At 48.8% G+C, this 18,460-nt stretch overlaps 2 protein-coding genes and 2 non-coding genes across 5 annotated transcripts in view; 1 reads left to right on the top strand and 3 right to left on the bottom strand.

Moving 5' to 3' along the window:
• Positions 1–6,659, bottom strand: part of PXN (paxillin) — a 47,800-nt gene extending 41,141 nt beyond the window's left edge. Inside the window, exon 1 of one of the 2 annotated variants that reach the window (XM_050906842.1) lies at positions 6,572–6,659. In XM_050906842.1, coding sequence (XP_050762799.1) covers positions 6,572–6,626 — 55 coding nt within the window. In that variant the 5' untranslated portion in view covers positions 6,627–6,659. Of the gene's footprint in view, positions 1–3,403; positions 3,435–6,571 lie in introns of those variants that run through there. The other variant, XM_050906843.1, reaches the window with a different exon arrangement.
• A 1,541-nt stretch (positions 6,660–8,200) lies between these two features.
• Positions 8,201–8,341, bottom strand: LOC127023105 (U4 spliceosomal RNA). Its single transcript, XR_007767403.1, has one exon. It is a non-coding gene; the product is annotated as a U4 spliceosomal RNA (small nuclear RNA).
• Positions 8,342–8,793: 452 nt separating this feature from the next.
• On the bottom strand, positions 8,794–8,934 carry LOC127023106 (U4 spliceosomal RNA). Its single transcript, XR_007767404.1, has one exon. It is a non-coding gene; the product is annotated as a U4 spliceosomal RNA (small nuclear RNA).
• Positions 8,935–13,828: 4,894 nt separating this feature from the next.
• Positions 13,829–17,853, top strand: SIRT4 (sirtuin 4). Its single transcript, XM_050906721.1, has 4 exons — positions 13,829–14,328; positions 15,001–15,295; positions 16,451–16,653; positions 17,108–17,853. The coding sequence occupies exons 1-3, from the start codon at positions 13,829–13,831 to the stop codon at positions 16,613–16,615; spliced, it is 960 nt and encodes a 319-aa protein (XP_050762678.1). The 3' UTR covers positions 16,616–16,653; positions 17,108–17,853.
• The last annotated feature ends 607 nt before the right edge of the window (positions 17,854–18,460 follow it).

Below are 18,460 nucleotides of genomic sequence, written 5' to 3' on the forward strand. Positions count from 1 at the left end.
TTCTCATTAAACAGAAATAACTTATTTGTAAAACACCTTTTACAAGCTTCAGTGAATGCTTTTTGAGTGTAAAATCCAGTTAAAAAAAAATCTGAAGCTGTTAAAAAAAAGGGCAGTAGAGAAGCGAGAATTTCAAAGCCATCAAAAGAAAGCTTCTAAAAGCAACACCATTTCTGTTAGGTTACCAAAGCAAAAAAAAAAAAAAAAAAAGTTTCACAAGCAGTGTTTGCAAACAACACCTTTCAGAAAAAGGCTGTAAAAAACATTCAAAGTCAAAATCAAACAGTATCTGACTAAAGCAAATGTAAAGTTTCCTTTCTCCTACTCCTCTCACCATAAAATATGACACACTACATGAATTAGGTTTCTTCCTCTGCAACCAGCAGATCCTAATGGATCTGTTCACACATACTACTTACACGAGGTAGCACCACAGAATCAAGAATCATTCAACATCTAATTCAATATCTCAAATTGTCTGAAGCAAATACGTGCAGTTGGTCACTTGCGTGCTGGAAGCACACCATGTAACAACATGCTGCACTTTGGTAATCCCCTGAAAGGGGCAATAGCCCTGAGTTAGGATTTTCACTCTTTAGGACAAAGTTTTACTCTCTGTGCCAATTTACAACACTGCAGAACGGCAAACTCATTCAGCAAGCTTCCGGTCATACTCCAAGCACATCCGCAAAATATGCTTCCTTAGAGAGATTCAAGGAAGACAATCTGGACAAGCCTGGTCAGCTGCTTGAATTCGTCGTCTCCTCCCCCCCTTCCCACAATGTGCTATTCTAGTTTACACCCGGACCCAGCACTGAGTGTCCTGTGCCACGGAGGCTCCCCCAGCTCAATGGGGTGCACCAGTTCCGCCTGCAGAGCCCTGAAACAGTTTCCCGTGTGAGCTGTGCACTGTAACACCACTTCTTCAACACTGAGGGGGGGGGGGGGGGAAAGGAACAAAGTTTTTTTCAACTCCAAATGAATCCCCAAAGCAACACAGATCCATTCTCACAGATGTTTCCAGCCCAAGCAGCATGAAATTGAGATACTTCTGGACCTCCATTTTACAGTGCACAAGTACACACCGATCAACTCCATCAGCTCCAGGGAGGAGATTTTTGATAAATTCAGCGAGCTAAGAACTGACACACCAACAGGCTCTGTGAGGTGTTCCCTCATCCATCAGGTCCATCAGTCACTAGTCATTTCTGCACCACACAGATTCAGAAGCATGGTGTGGAAATACCTAAGCCGATTTTACTTGACATCAACTCTGAACCTGCACGGCGTATTAGCTCAGGCTCAATGCTGAACTACTTTTGGGCCAAAACGGGCCCTGGAAGCAGTGCAGCTATGTCCGTGTGGCATTGTGCCTGAATCAACAAGTCCTGCCGGACCAGCTTGACTCTGGACAGAGCCAGTGCAGAAGTCTGTATCCATGGCACAGTTAATCCACAACTCAGATAATCCACCCATAGATAATGAGGAAAGAAAAACAAACAACTCCCACTTCAGTTCAAAAGTTTGACTTATTTCAGGGGAGTTGTATCAGCACAGCATTGTTCCTTTATTTATGCATCCCAAGGTGAATGGCTTTAGAAAAATAAGTGAGCAATTTTGGGGCTAACAGTAATTTCCAGAGGGAAAATAGCTGGTGTGCCTTTCCATGGTGAACTTTGTACAGCAAAGAAGAGCTTAGAGAAAGAAAGGGTCCCACTTTTTTCGTTCAACTGCGTACTGTTAAATAATCAGATCTTGTCCAGTCTGAAAGACTGTACAAAAATTGAGAAAGACATGGTGTAATTAAGACCTGATGAAATCAAGTTGCTGAGAAAAAGTTCTATTTCAAAAACCAGATCACAACTTTAACTTTTGGTTGTGCCAATACATTTAACACCTCAGAAGAACAAAACAGACAAATTCAGATCTTTTTCAGACTTTCTTTGCAGTTCACGTCTAATCCTCCTACAGAGGAAAGGAAAAATGTGTTGAAACTGCAGTGGCCTATTCAGACAACTGGAAAGTCACACTACCACTGTTCAAGAAATGCAACGATTGCAGTGGGTACAGTACAGCTCCCATGGTTCGTTAAAGAGCATGTTGATGAGACACTAAACTGGCCCTACACAATGCTATCTGTATGCTCACCTTGAAGGGCTACTCAGCAAGTCAATACACAGACTGGGTGAATCCTGTTCTGACTAGCAACGCATTCCTGAACACGCTAGAAACTTGCACCAAATCTCCGAGAGATAACCAGGCTGAGGGATATGAGAAACGGTAAACAGAACTGTCTCCCCTTAAAGAAACAATAACTGTAAGAAGCAGCTGCAGCAGAAATTCATTCTGTTTGCACCACCAGCTACCTCATCCGGGCAGAGGGTGAGGTTTCACTCCCTAAGAATGAATCCTTCATGGTGCAGCTATCAGCAGGAAGCCATGCAGCTGATGGACTCCTTGTCCCATAAGTTTTATCATTAGCCCAATTTAGAGTCTGTTTTCTGAAGGTGTGACCACCAGCCTTATGCCAGCACTGTGATGTGAGCTTCCAGGTCCAGTAATAGAACTGCAATTTTCTTGGAGCATATCTTAACAGAACGTCTGGTTTCTATTAAAGGTAGGATGGAAGTAACGGATCGCGGCCCCTCCCCAGTGTCTGATTTAATCTGTTTCATAAGCGGAACTCAGTCACCCTAATGTCTCCCAGAGCACAAGGGATTTTGGCAAATCCACCCCCTTTCCGGCGTGGTACCAAAGGAACTCAAACTCTCTAGATCTTTCCAGTGAGACCACTTGCCTGACATTTCCCCACTACACGGTTTCGGAAGGTTTCGGCGTACCTGGGCAAAGCCAAGGGAGAAAGACGAGCTCTGAGCCCGCCGGCAGGCTGGGCAGGGGCTGTGCTCTGCGCACCCCCGAGGGCTCCCCAGCGATCACTCTATACGCATGCAAAGTTACAGATCTCGCCCAAGAATAGGCTCGAGAGGTTGCGGCAGCGGCAGGGGAGGAGGTGTCTGCTGAAGCCCGACCACGCTCCACACTGCTCCCGGGGCACGGCACCGAAGGGCGCCTTTCCCGGCCGGGGCACAGCCGGGACAAACACCGGCGGCCCGGACCGGGGGCGGGCGGCGGCGGCGGCCCCAGGGCAGCCCAGCCGAGGGGCCTGGGGGCGGGCGGCGGCGCGGACCGGGCGGCGCGGCGAGCCGGGAGGGCCTGCGCGGTCCGCGGGGAGCGACACGTCCCCGGGCGCCGGCAGGCCCGGCCCGAGCCCCACGGCGCGGAGCCGGCGGCGGCGCTGAGGGGCGCAGCGTGGCCGGGCGGGCCGCGGCCGCCGCGGGGGCTGCCCGGGGCGCTGAGGGGCGGCGCCCCCCGCCGCGGGGAGTACGCGCGGCTCGGAACTCACCCAAGTCGTCCATGGTGCCGCCGTGCCCGGTCCGCCGCGCCCGGTCCGCCGCCGGTGCCGCCGCCCGCCTCGGCGCCTCGCAACTTTCCCGGCCCGCCCCCGCGCGCGCCCGCGGCCCGCGCGCGCCCCCGCCGCGCCGCGCCCGCCCGGCGCTGCCCCCTGCCGGCGGCAGCGGGAGCCGCCAGCCCGCCGGGCAGGCCCCGGGGAGGGGCGGGGGGGGGGGCACTCGGCTTCCCGGCCCCGGCCGGGGCTAGCCGCGTCCCCGAGCGCCGGTGCGCAGACCCCGGGGTGGAAAAGTGCCCGGGGGAAATGCCGGGCGGGGACAGCAGCGCCCAGAGCTCCCTGCCCTCGCGGCGGGGCTCCGTCCCCGGGGCAAAGCCTGCCCTGCCGCAAGGAGCCGTCCTGCCCGGGCGAGGCACCGGCCTGAGACCCCACGCACGTCCGAGGCTGCCGGTGCCCGGCCAGGAACACAACCCAAAACCCTGTCCTCATCACTCGAGGAGCAGGACGCTCCCCAGGGGCACGTCCCCCCGAGGGCAGCCGTGCAGTCGTCCCAGGCTCGGCTGGGGTGCTGCTGCCCGGGAGGATCCCTGCACACTGCAGCTCCGTGCCCCAAAAGCCTTCAAGCAAATCAACATTTCTAAGCCCCAGATGATTTACCCGATCCACAGGAAAGCTTGGGCAGGTGAAAGTTTTCCTGACCAATTTTCCGCAAGCTGTTGCCACCATAAAGGAAAGCCACCAACCACTTCTCCTTTGCTCTGTTTAAAAACTGTAACAGCCCTCATGTGAAAGTGCGTCTTGAACCACCATTTCCCACTTGCCTTTGCTTTCAAACCACTACCAAACCATGCTCCAACACAGCACAGTCCTCAGCCTTGCCCGAACCACAGAGCAGCTCCACCCTCATCAGAGCTAGTGTTTACCATCGCACTCCAGCCAAGTCAACACAGCAGTAAAAACAGTTGCTCAGCCCAAGTGTTCAGCTCCTAATCTGATGAGAGAGACACCGAAAACTATCAGCGTGGGAACAGCTAAGGATCCAGGAAACATGACTCTTGTAGCACTTTTCCTTACAAAATTACTACCCCGTCACAGAATGTTCTCAGCGCTGACTAGCACATGTTCTCTTGTCGGGCCGAGATTACGGGACTGCATTTTCATAAAAACAGAGAACATGAGGTCAGCTGCTAGCAATCTCTGATGCTTTATTTTTCACTCTCTAGGCACAAACACACCCAGTTTCCCCAGCTAGCACAATTCAACAGACATCATTATTTCCCGTGTTAAGACATGCTATAGTGAGAACTATCACTAGGGGGGCATGGAAATATCCCCTCTCTAGTCCCAGCCAATGCTTGCGAATAATCAACAGCCTCCAGGAAATTCATTCCAGGTTTTACTCCAAATCCAGGATTTCTCAGAAAATGACATCCCTACCTAAATCTAAGTACAATACAACTATAAGCAAAGACTTTCACCTTGTGCTTCACCATCAATGCCAAGGATCTCGCCTGACCCCCCCCTTGCTGGTCCCTGAGCAAAATTTAAAACATTATTTGAAAGGACTGTTACATTTTCTCAAAACCTGTCACTGGCTGTACAATGTCAGCTTCAGGATGTGTCCCCGCAGGTGGAGCAACATAAACCACTAGCATTTACTGGTACCATAGTGGACCTAAGGTCATCACAAACATGTCCTTTCCTGGGATCTGTATGTTTCTTCTAGCAACACGTGACAGGCATCTGTTGACTTGGGCTGTATTTTTACCTCTGCATAAATAAAGTGCCCACTGTGCTCTGTTCATATTGTAGCCCGGTATGCAATTTTTATCTTTAGTTTCCTACAGTGTCCTTTGGGAGTCTGGAAGTAAGTGCAAATCAAGAAAGCGGTTTCTATTTTGTCTCAGGGCTGAAATTAACATGTCATGGCACCAATTAGGGTTGCACCCACAAGAAACAGGTTGTGTCCAAGCTGCCCAATGTAGGAAAAAAAAAAAAAAAAGTCATTGCCTCTAAAGCTTTGCCTATGGCTTCAGCACTGCTATGAAAGGGTCAGTGAGGTGGAAAGGCAGGGCTGTCACATCAGTGATACTATTCTCTAGTAATACGGCTTTTAAAACCAACCTTATTCTCATTGCACTCCTCATAGCCAGGTGCTGTTCATAACTCAATTCTTCACACACTAACATTTCTTAGGTAAAATTGCCAGTCCTTAACCCTCCCATGATAGCCTAAGGAGTGGCGCAGGTTAAAACCCAAGCTGCTAAGACAACTGCTCAGCAGTGTGGGCTCAAGCTAAACTCACCCAAACAACATTCACCCTCTCCTGTCCTTCCTAACGCCCTGGAACTCCTGTTTTCTCATCACCTACCTGCTCTCTGCCTCAAACTCTCACTGACTCACAAACACCTGCTTGCTGCTCAAGCACCATTCTTCCGCAGCTGCCAGCTGCTGGCAGAAGCAGCTGCAGTACCCTGGTGACGGCCACCTCCAGCAAACTCTTTCCCACCAGAGCAGCGTACCCAAGGCATGCCCTGAGGGTGCTGGCGGGGCTGAGGGGGAAGTGACGCTGAGAGCAGCTACATCCCTCATAACTGGCGCCGCATGGGAAGCGCTAGGGAATGAAGGCAGGTAGTGCATCAGAGAAATACACGGGGCTTCCTCTTACGTTGTGCCCTGTGACTAAGGCACATTATGACTCTACTTACCCTTATCTTTCACAGAATGTGTGACAAGAAGTTATTGCTCCCAATTACAGATGGGAAACAGGGCTGGAAACTGGAAATAAAGTCAGACAGTGAGTCAGTATCAAGCTAATGTTGGACTTCAGACTTCCTGGCTCCACACAACCCAAGTGTTCAGAGTACTTGCTCAAGGCATCTTTCCCTCTCATCAAAGCATCATTTATCAGGTATGGACCTGCTCCATAAAGGGTGGCTTAACCCACTGACCTCCACATGCTTGACACTCAGAGACTGGATGGAGTAACTGCCCACCTGTCCCCTTCAGGGCTGTCATTTCAGACTGGCTGCCAAACAGAGGAGCGATCCAAGCTCATTTCATAATACCTCCTATGAAAAGCACCGTTACGTACAGCAGACAATCTATGTCAGAGAAGAACAGATATGAAGCTACACTGACTTGTAAGGCATATTTAGAGCTTACCTGTGCACTTTCCAGAGAGCGACTTGAAACTGCAGAGCGATGAGAATGACTTCATTGCAGTGTGTGTCCTCTGTGCTGTGCCACATGGACATCACACAAGGGGATGTAGCTCTTTCTTCAGGTGAATACATGAAAGAAATATTCAGGCAGAGCTTTAGGCTTAAGGCAATGGCAGGTAACCTCAACATGCAACTTCCCCATTCAAGGTCCAATTTCACACTTGTTGGAAGGATCTATTACAGCAAAACAAACAAACTTGGTTTCTAGCATAAGATGCAGGACGTGACTTCGCAATGCAGAATGAAAGCACCACACCAGTGTATTATCACAGACAGTTTTGGCAGAAGAGATGAGAAGAAGTGATAAAAACAATACTTATCAACACAGTTTATAGGAATCAAGCGATTACATGAAGTGTATTACTCACCATAAACTACGTGTGCCTTTGGTATTTAACAGTGTGGCTTATTCTGCCAAAGAGTAATGGCATCCCTCACGCTTCAGGTTTTGATTTCAAACTGATGTTGCTACCAATGAAGTACAAATGGGGGGACAAATGCAATCCATGACGTTTCACTGTCACTCTTTGGTCACTGTTGTGTATAATACCCAGCACAGCTGAATGTTACAAATAAACCTGATAAAGAGGGAACATTAATGTTCACTACTAAGTTTTCTACTCTGCCTAGTTATAGTCTGAAACAGCTGCCAGGCTCAGGGTCTTACCGGCAGGGTAGGAGCATCTGGATGGCACACACGACCATACAGAGAACTTCAGAGGTAACCTGTCAGCAGCATAAGCTACATCTAATTCATACAAAGTGAGAGAGGGCAGCTGCTTCCAGCTCCAGCGGAGATTCAGCCCAGGGAGCTGGTGTGCAATGGTCACTAGTCTCCCTCCACAGGGTCTGCTTCGGTATTAAATAAGACAACAGCTGCAAATTAGAAATGGATGGAGTTTACTTATATAATAGGATTTCACACCAAACTCAGCAGCTGCTTTTTCCAGAGTAAAGGTTTGATTCCTTTGACAATAAGTACTTTTTTTTTTTTTTTTTTTTTTTTTAAAAGCAAGTGATGCCAATGGATATACATTAACAAATCCACACAAAATGGAGGTTATGGTACTGTGTACTGAAAGCTGTTCCCTAATAGGTTTTGGAGCACTTCTGGAGCCAGTCAAGCACGATTCAGACTTTCACTCCCCCTCACTTGCTCCAGAAATGCCAGCCCTCTCCTCGCTGCCTAAGCTACCTTCCGAGAGGTGGTGCTTCTCAAGGGATCCTCCTCAGCAAAAGCTACACGAGCAACGCTTCTCCGGTGCCCCAGTCCCTGCGCTTCCATTTTCACGGACCGATTCCACCTTCAGCAGCTTTGAAAGAAAAAGGCAAGAACCGAGCTTTTTATGTAAACGCGCCCTCAATTTATTAAACCTTGTTTTTGGCAGGAGCAGGTACCGGCAGCGATGAGACAGAACAAAAGCCCTGTACCTCCGCATAATAAGCATTTACAGTCTGCCTGAAGTTAGGGGGCACGGCCCCAACCCCCAGATTTAAGATTACCAGGGCTGACAGAAAACCCACCGCTTCTCTTATTCCTTTTTCGCCTGTTTTTCACACCAAAATTCAGTCTCCGTAGAGACTGTCAAAAATTGCCAATGCCGACTATATTTCAAGTCGTCATGGCGGGGTATTGGGAAAAGTTTTCAATTAGCAATAATCGCGCCTCGGATTAACCTCATTGGCTACGATACTGCCACTGCGCAAAGCTGACCCCGTCCTCCCACCGCTGCCGCCCCTCGGCCCGGGGCCGCCGCCTAGCTCGGGGCGAGCCCCGCCGTCCGTCCGAGCCCCCCCCGCGCCTCCCCCGTCAGCGGTACCCGCCCGCCGCCGTGCCCCCCCGCGCCGCCGCCGGGAACGGGGCGCCCCGTTATCCCCCCGCCGCCCCCGTGCTGAGCGGCAGGACGGCCGCGAAGCTTGCTGGGAAGGAGTATGCAAAGTAGGCGCGACGTCAGTGCGGGCAGTTCCTCGCTGAATGAGGGGGCTCCCCGCCGCCTCCGCGCACCACCAGCCCATCCCTGGGGCACCCCAGCCTGGGCCCCCCCAAGGCGATGCACCCCAGCCGGCGGTGAGCCCCAGCCCAGCCCGAGTCGTTCCCCGAGCATCCCCGCCCAGCCCGACGTTCCCGTTTCTCCCGCTCTGTCTTTAACCACGTAAAAGCAGCCTCCGTGGAAGCTCTCAAAAATTGCCGATGCCGACTGTATTTCAAGTCGTCATGGCGGGGTATTGGGAAAAGTTTTCAACTAGCAATAATCGCGCCTCGGATTCACCTCACAGGCTACGATACTGCCACTGCGCAAAGCTACCACCCTCCCCCCCCTCCCGGCCCCCCCGCCGCCGCCCCGCCGCCGCGGTCAGAGCGCGCCGGCGCGCCCCCACGCGCCCCGCCGGCCGCGCCGTCGCGCGCCCCCCGCCCACACCCCGCGCTCCTGCTGGGGGCGGAGGGGGGGTTTACCGGAGGGGGGGGGAAAGGCAGGGCGGCGCGGCGGCGGGGCACGCGGGGGGTGCCGGGAGGGCGCTATGGTAATGAGCGCCAGGGAAGGGGCTGCCCCGCCGCCGAGGGCCCGAGCCGGTGGGGGGGACGGCCAAAAAATCGCCGTTTCCCGAGGCGGGAGGTAGCGCAAGGGACGGCGCGGCCCCCCCTCCGCCCCCCGGGCGAGGGCCCGGGCTGCCCTCGCCACCCCGGCGGCACCAAAGCAAAGTCACCGCCCAACGATTTGAAAACCTGTTTAAACTCTTAAAACGGGCACTAACAGCCTAAGGGTCGTTTAGACTCACGAAAGCGCCAAAAAGGGAGCCGTGCCCCGCACGGCGGCAGGGGTGGCAGGCACGGGCAGGGCTGGCACCGGGCAAGCAGGATGCTTCTTCCTTGTGATTGCAAAATTACACACTGCTATATACAGGCTCGGGCTCCTCTGGGCTTTGAAATAACTGTAAGAGGCAAGAAAAAGGGATTAACAATTCCTGCAATGTTTTGAACTAATTAGCAAGAGCTATTTGGAGAATGCATTTGAAAAGCAGTCCAAATTATTAGAAAGAGCCCATTGTGTGTAAAAGAGGTGAGCATCTAGTACCAGGCTGCTACCGTGCAGCAGTCTGGACTTCCTCCTATTTATTTGTTCTTCAGAAAAATAAGACTCCTTTGGGGAAAAAAAAAACCAAAACAAAACACCCCTTATTGCCAGGCAATTTGTACAGTTCATCATGTGATTATCGAGACTGACACCTGCACCAAGCAGAAGGGCACAATCAGTTCCTGCCAGGGAGCACGGGGTAGGCAGCAGGCAGGTCAGCACGGCCCTGGGATTAAAAACTAGCTGCACAGTGTCAGCTCTGCAAAGCACTGCAGGCCTCATTCACACAAGGACTCAAAAAAGTCACCACAAGTAGCCACCGCTGCCTGCTTAGTAAGGAGGATCTGCTGGATCAACTGGAAAACACTAGAAGCAATCCCTCCTGCTTAAAGAGGCACTGAGGGGTGGGAGCAATTGGTGCAGTTCTGCAAAGATGGGCTGCACTGATCCACCAGCTCATTCCCGCGGAGAGGTGCCCCTCCACCCCAGTGCTCCCTGTTCCCCTTCTGCCAGCTGTCAGGTTTCACGGAGTCAGCTCAACAAGCCAGCAGAAACCCTCCTCCAGCAAAGCAGTAATGGGCAAGGCGAACGACAGACTGAGCCCAGGAAGGAGCTGGTGAACTGCACGACTGGTACAAGCCCTTTGGTGGCAAAGAATTTAATCCTGAAGTGGCTTAGGGTGTCTGACTACGCCCTGGGAGAGGTCCAGCCAGATCAAAGGAACAACTGCCCTCTCATTTTTCATCCATGCCTCCTCTGAAAGCTGAACGGAGATCACTCGTCCCATGCTGACCTCTTGGGTTTTGTCCGGCCACACTAACTGCAGCACAATGGACCAGATTTTCATTATTTGTCCATCCTTGTTGCCATGGGCCCTTTCCACATCTATCTCCCAAACCTTTTTCCTGTCATCCCGAATGTGCTTAACTATGAACATCAGGACTGCCAGACAGGTCCATCTCTCCTGGGGCCAAATGTAGGTACCAAAGGAACAGTGCCAGAACGGGGCAAACATATCAGCCCAGCGTACTCTCATAGCCGCCAACAATTTACATCTCAGGGAATTCCTGAGCTAGAAGAGATGTCTATAACAGCCCTCAGTGGATTGTTCTTCCATTATTTGTTTAATCACTTTTTAAGTCTAAAACCTGTTAGTATCAGCAAAAAGAAAGTGCATGGTTTTGTAAGGACAAGCATCTACAATGCATTTTATCAAAGCTATTACTTGCATTTGTATCAAATCAAATCTGATTTTATTCTTGTATGTTTCCTTGAGGGCAGCTATGAAGCTCTCAGCGTTTTCAATTTGACTTTATCAGGTGTGAGGAACTCGGGGTTTTTTTCTTCTTTGAAGCATGGGAATTGTAGTCTCTGTGCTTCGGGCTTAACTTCTTTGTGAACTACATTTCCCAGAAAACTCCTCTTCCGGCAGGCCAGCCCCTTCCTTCGGCGGTCGGGCACGGCAGCATTAGGAGAGGTAAGTTTTCAGGCATTTTTCACCATATCACTCTTATTTCGTTAGATGTGTTCGGTTCGGCTGTTACCCCCCTCCCCGCGTCATTATTACAGCAAAAGAGGCTCGGATGACGCGGCTGTCCCTCTGAATTTCTGGCCTGTAACCATTTGTAGAACCCTGTCTTCTACCTGGAACTTGTCTGATCTCCTTCTGTGGAGCGTCTTGGATGCGTGTTAAAAACCAACTCTAGCCTCGGATCTCGATAGGTACCTTTAAAGAGTTTCACTTATTATGCATAGTAGTTATTTTTTTAATCTGACCACTTTCATTTTAAAAGGAGCTTTGCATTTCACAGGAAATCTTCTGTCCTCTGTAAGCCTCTCTCCTACACTGTCCTACTTCTACACTTCACAGCAGCTCTCAAATGTATCTGTTATTTTTGCTGCGGGCCTACCATTGCCTTCTGTCTCTTGTGGGCCAACCCATATTATATCTCCATTTCATTCCCCCTCAGAACATTTCCTTCCGAGAGATCTTTTGATGATAAGGGACAGGAGTGGAGAATTTTCATCAGTTAAAGCAATTTAAATACTGTCAAACTGGCTTAACAGCCTTTGGGGAGCATCATGACAGAAGTTATTCTCAAAGCAAATTACAGTTTATTGGGAGACTTTGTCCCTTCTAATTAATTCATATAGAAAATTAAACCTCGTCAGAAGGAATGCCCAACACAACTCCTGCTAAACAACAAAACAAGGCAAAAATCACTGTGAACAGAATCCACTGCTTAGATTTAAAAAGTAATTCAGACTATGGAGGAAGTCCAATCTTCCCTGTAATTCAACTGATGACGCAAAGCCTTGAGAACTGGAGATTAACTGAGACAAATCTATTCTTTGCCACTAGCATCAATTTAGTATTATGGTACTTACAGCTGAACACCCAAACTTTAAATGTATTTAAATATTGCTCCATTTACTGTAAGAACTGGTACTTGAGGAGGACTGGGGACTTGAAGCAAAGCAATTTAGACGCAGCAGGAGTCTAAAAACCATCCAGGCACTGAAGCACAGGTCATCAAAAGTACTTCGGTGCCAGCCTTTTACACAACTAAGTTCACCAGTTGAACAGCTCTGACTTTCTCAGAGCTGCCACAGGTCTCAGCAAGTTTCCCATAGGCAGCACTTATGAAACTGCCCACGTGCTTTAACCATTTGACAGACAGCTAACAAGCTGCACAGAGCCCTCCTTCAAACCACTGCTTGTAACACCTGAAAGGGATCTGCTCCAGCTGGGTGAGAACTCCCAGTGAGACCCAGTCCCTTAGGTGTCCTCCCAGTAAATTGCAATGGTGAGGGCAGAAGTGTGAGTGGGCATGAATCTGCATCCAGGTGTCCCACATTACTAAGCAAGCTTTAAGCACCAGACTACCTGGGAGCTGTTGCAATCACTCCTTAGAGATCATCCCCTTTTATCAGTAATTAAAGTCCTTCCTCCACCTCCCAGAACTCATACAAGCCCCTTTGCTAAGGGAGATGGTGGGAGGGAGAAACACCAGACAGTCAATTCTCAGTACTGTTTCCTTCAAAACTTTTTGTACTTTGTATGCAAAACCATAGAGGCGCCCAGAAAAAAACAGTTTCAAAAAACAGTGAAAAGGAGAAAAGAGAACTGCAGACTGCGAGAAAGACCAAACAATATCAAGGTCCAAACCAATCCATTCTGGTCACAACAGGTCCTGCACACAATTCCAGGCTACTTGTCAGCAAAGCCATCCTGCCTGTCCCCAACAGGGCATGCCGTTCCTCCCTTAAAGCAAGATATCCCTCCCACTCCTACCTGCCAGGCAGTTGTTTCTGCCCCCCCCCCCCGGCATTTGGGTGATCCCTTCTCTTTCAGCAAAGCCCCCTGTTCCTGCTGGAGAAGCAAAGCAGTACCCCCTACCTCTCCACTGACTCTGGGGAGGTGGCACCCACAAAGGAGGAGGTGCCAGAGGCATTTCGGCAGTGTCCTAATCATCTTCAGTCCCATTTCAAGGCCTGTTCTGCACCAGGCCTTTACAAAAAAAACAGGAGTAACTCCAGTCAAGGCCTTTGTCCTGAAAAAGCAACATTTCAAAGTTGTTTTTCTCTTCCTTCCCACAACACATGCAAAGGATGGGGTAAATAGAAAGGACTGATTTGGAGCAGGCAGAATGTTAAAGAAAGCAGAGCAAGGGTCTCCTCTGAGGAGGAACCAGCCAGACAGTGCCTCTGGGGTGGGGTGCTTGGCCTTCCTGCCATTTCTTCTCTGCCCTGTTGCACATACCCGGGAAAGACTTTGCATGCTCAGGTCTTTCTGGGCTGTTTACGAGTCCTCTTAGGCAGCCATCCTTCACACCAGGATAGAAGAGCAGGAATCCTGCAAGTCAGGGGTGCCAACTTTGTCCTTGTACCTTGAGCAGTCCTCAGTGTTGCCCTCTGTCAAAGGGACATACAAACGCTGTCCTCGGATGGTGGGCTTTAGTTAACATTTCCAAAATAATTTGTATCTCTTTACTAAAAAGAAAAAAGAGCAAAAAATACTTATCAGCATCATTTTCCAGAGAATCCCAAGAAAATGGAATTAAGGACATGCTCTTTGCTTTCTTTTACCTGCCATGTGTTATGTTCTTGCCTTTTAGCTGAACATGTTCTCTGCCAGGAAGTTGTCTGGAGTTTGCAGAGCCATCAGATTCCATCACTTCAGATCCCATTCTGTATCCAGAACCTCTCCAAACTTGGCTTTTGTGCCAGCCTGTCTTCCCCCAGATCCCGTGGAAGTAGAGGAGCTGCAGCACTTTGTTTCTAACTCCAAAAGGCTGTTTGTAATGACTGGAGCTGGAATCTCGACTGAATCGGGGATCCCAGATTACCGCTCTGAAGGTGTCGGGCTCTACGCCAGGACAGACAGACGGCCCGTCCAGCATGCTGAGTTCGTTCGTAGTGCCAGTGCCCGGCAGCGGTACTGGGCAAGGAACTTTGTGGGCTGGCCCCAGTTCTCCTCCCACCAGCCAAACACAGCACACCTCGTACTAAGAGACTGGGAGAAGCTGGGGAAGCTGCACTGGCTGGTGACCCAGAATGTGGATGCCCTTCACACCAAAGCTGGGAGCCAGCGCTTGACAGAATTGCATGGCTGCACGCACAGGTACTCTCTGTTGGCAGAGGGAGGATGGTTAATCCTCCGGTCTCTCGTTCAGGGTGACTGACAAGCAGGTGCAGTGTTAGCTGCTGAGAAAGGAGGCAAAATGTCAGTGCTATGTTCCTGGAGGTGACATGCTCAAAGGTGGTGTTGGGCTGGGGTGGAGAAAAAGATCACAAAACAGTGCTCTTCACAGCACAGTATTTAAGAAACATGAACACTACTCCATTTTTTTGGAGCATTATTTGGATCATTTCCCTTGGAGCCTGCATCAGTCAGAATTTCCCCTTTCCTTGCTACAGCAAGTGTCCTCTTAGTGAAGAGGACAAGGGGATCCTGCGGATGCAAGGATTATCCAGGGCTAAGCAGAGTGGATAGTGCCAGAAATGCACAGGATGAGTGGACTGGAGAAGGGCCACCACAGCCTGGCTGTGATCACCCAAAGTTTCCACATGAAAAAGCACAGCCTGAACTGGGAGAGAAGGCTCAAAGTGCTTCCTCTAGAGCATTCCTACAAAGCAACAATCGGAGGGAGAAAGACAGCTCCTTGACATGTACTATTTGGTAAATAAATGTGGATAATGATGACAGACTTTCCAGGCCTTCTAAGGAACAAGTTAGACTCCAGATCTTCAGCTGACATGAAACTCTCCATTAAGACTTTGCTCTGAATTTCAGGGTTTTCTGCCTGGCCTGCGGAGACCAAATCTTGCGCTCTGAGCTTCAGGAGCACTTTGAAGCTCTGAATCCTACCTGGAAAGCGGAAGCGTTTGGTGTGGCTCCGGATGGGGATGTCTTCCTGACAGATGAGCAGGTGCATGATTTCCAAGTCCCAGCCTGCCGTAAATGTGGTGGAATCTTGAAGCCCGACGTGACGTTCTTTGGAGACACAGTGAGCCAGGAAAAAGTGAATTTTGTGCACCAACGCCTGGCAGAATCAGACTCCATGCTGGTGGCAGGATCCTCTATGCAGGTAAGCAGGTCTTTCTCCCACACTGCATTCCTATTTCTGTGCTACTCTACCTGCAACATTCCTTGGTCCCACAATTTAGGACTACTAATTGCTTGTGGATCATAACAGCCTCTCCAGAGCTGCTTTGTATTTTATTTTTACTGTGGTTGGAATCTGGCTTCACGGTTGGCCTGTTTGGGCTTCCCTGTCACTCTATTGCCAGCCTACTTCATGCTGCTATAGGTAACTCCATTCAGACCTCTCTCTGCTACCTCCTCCATCAGTACATTGGAGGTTCACAATTGCCCATAAAGCCGAGATACTCGATACAATTCAGTCCTGCAGAGATCACCACCCCACATTTTTTTTGCTTGAATCTTTTTAGCCTTTGGCAGCTTTCTAGGCCTCACGGCACACTGTGTGAAATACCAGATTTTAGGGCCTCTAATTCCTAATTAAATTCTCAATAAGAGAGCAGAAATATCTCTGCTTGCTGCTTAGGATTGTCCTTTGTATCACAATGTGTTTTCTCCATTAGCCTCTTATCTATAAGGTAAGGTAGTTTAGAAACCCCTGTTGTTTAACCCGTGGAAGCTTTCGGAATAGAGTTTGTATAAGAGAAATTTTTCCAGGAACAAGTTCTGTTACATTAAAAAAACCTACTCTAACGCCTCCCAGAAAGAGATAAAACCAAAGCTGCCCGATTGTGATTCTCTTGGCTTCAGGATACTGGAGACAAATTCCTTGAGCTTGCACTTCTTAAGCTTATAATCCTTTGTACAGGAAGACTGAAATGCCTTAGATTCATTCTTGTACTACCTAAGCTGGGCCATGTGAGAACCATCAAAGTAGAAGCATTCAAGTACCTATGACAACTAATAAAAACTGCTGCAGAGATTTACTAAAAGACAAGGACGTTTCCCTTCAATGTACTGTGAAGTTTCAGTTTCTACAAAACTGCAAATCCTTCACTGACAGAGGTTAAAAGCTGTTCTTTTCTGTGCACTCCTGAATGAAGAAATTTCCTACCTGAATTAAGTGCAGTTGCCTAACACAACATATACATACAGCCCCTTTTCCCACTGCCAACAGCAACTATTTTTCTTTCCTTACTCTTTTCTGTAGCTCTTCTTTTGCCTAAACTGCCAATAATTTTGTCTTCTGGTATTCTTGCAGGTATACTCTGGTTACAGGTTTGCTCTCGCTGCCCGGGAGAAGAAGCTGCCAATTGCGATCCTTAACATTGGGCCCACAAGGGTAGATCACTTTGCGTTCTTAAAACTGAATTCCCGCTGTGGAGAGCTGCTGCCTTTGATTGTTGCACATGACCCAACAAGCTGAGCTTCAGTAGCTATCAGGAGTAAAATTATTTCTACAAGGTGAGTAGCTTCCCTGGTGAGTCACCTTACAGGGTAAGAAGATGCGTTCCCATCAAATGCTGAGACTGAGATGTGCTGACTGAAAATATGTTCCCACAACGTGCACCAAAACGTGGCTGTAAATTTTCATCTGTAACTGGTATGCTCTGATGGGCCATGATACTGTTTCCCATGATCATAAACAAAAGGCATACTCAGTGCTAACGCTCCCAGAAAACTGGGCAAGAGTAGCCAGAAGACTCGGCAGGGTTGAGTTCCAATCCATCTGTCACAATCAGAAAACTACAGGGGATCATCTGCAGATTCAGAGAACCTGATCAACACTGTTGCCTTTGCAACTGACAATTCAAAAGCTGTGCCTGGTTGAATTGATCCAGCTAATCCTAATCAAAACACTACTGTTTAAAATAATCAATTTAATCTATAAAGCAGCTTCTTCCCTCCACTTCTGCAGGACTCATCTCAAAAGGGGAAACCTTCAATCTACGAGGCAGCTGTGAGATCCAATGCATGGCCCCTGATGACACCAGGAGAGGGCAGCAAGCCTCGCCCATGTCAACCTGACCAGTTTTCTCTATTGAAACCATCTCCACTTACCAGGAAACAGGATGATGATGAAAAAAGTACTCTTCTGCCTTACTCTGCCATTGTAAACAGTGCCTTTTCATTCACTGGGACAGGATAATCAGACTACCATATCTGAGAAGAAAATACCTTTCTTATAATTGTCCCTAGAGAAGAATGAGGGACAGGGATTTTGACTGAGTAACTTGAGGCTATAGCACAGGAGGGCGATGTGGAAAACCATGGTATCTGCTGGAGGATCCAATACCACTAGCAGGCAACTGTGGAGCGTGCAAAGGGGAAGCAAGAGAAACTGCAGCTGTCATTTAAAAAAAAAATGGTTCAAAATAGAAGCTGAACAAGAATACTGCTCTTGTAAGAGATTATTTGAAAGCACAGACTATAAGGCTGACGTCCTCCAGCAAGGAGGGGAAGTCAGCATTTCTCTCAACTGTCAGTTGACAGGCTAAACTGCTTACTATCTGAACCCTTTAAAAATTTTATATTGTTGAGATGCCAGAGGAGTTACTTGAAGCTAATCTGATGAGCACTGCTTTCAGTGTGGCTGCTACATTTTCCAGAATGCATTTTTTGAAGATGTTATTTAATTAATGAATAGCTAAGTAGTGAATTAAAATTGTTTACAAGATTGATACTATTTGCATTGTAATTTCCTCTCCCTCCTATGATTTAAGTACAGTCTCAATAGCCAGTTTAGATTCATTTTTTCCATTGCAAAAATGCAGGATGTAATTACTAACAGCTGATGAATTAAGAGAGAAATACAATTAAATCTGTACAATAAGTCTCCCTCAGGAGGTAATCTCAAGCTATTAATAGATGTAATTTTCCACACTCCTAACAGGAGATCCATCACTACTGGGTAGCCATTTTTTGTTGATCCTTAGGGTGGTAACATAAGCCATATTAAACCATTTATGGAGTAAAAGACAGAATCTTGCCCAGACTAGAACACTAAATTTTTGACCCAACCTTCTGCATGAATCTACTGCTCCCTTTCTGGCTACGAGGGAGATTAATTGTTGCGGTCTTACAAATGCCCCAGTCCTACTCTCCACGTAACATGTCCTGTATTGCTATTTTGACAAGGACTGTAACAAGCAGTTGGAAGCAAGGATGCCAGAGTCATCTGCTAAAAGGTCAAGTAGCAAAGCAAGGACAACTGACCATGTGATGCAAAGTTCTTCTTTGCTTTGTTGTTGATTCAAATCCATGCCAGGCA

The sequence above is a fragment of the Gymnogyps californianus genome, chromosome 16, assembly GCF_018139145.2.
Source record: "Gymnogyps californianus isolate 813 chromosome 16, ASM1813914v2, whole genome shotgun sequence".
Lineage (NCBI taxonomy): Eukaryota > Metazoa > Chordata > Aves > Accipitriformes > Cathartidae > Gymnogyps > Gymnogyps californianus.

Excerpts from the sequence above, each read along its gene's own strand:
- SIRT4 (XM_050906721.1), top strand. The coding sequence starts at position 13,829 with ATGTTCTCTGCCAGGAAGTTGTCTGGAGTTTGCAGAGCCATCAGATTC. Across the intron at positions 14,329-15,000 it reads TTGCATGGCTGCACGCACAG|GGTTTTCTGCCTGGCCTGCG; the intron begins GTACTCTCTGTT and ends TCTGAATTTCAG. Across the intron at positions 15,296-16,450 it reads TGGCAGGATCCTCTATGCAG|GTATACTCTGGTTACAGGTT; the intron begins GTAAGCAGGTCT and ends GTATTCTTGCAG.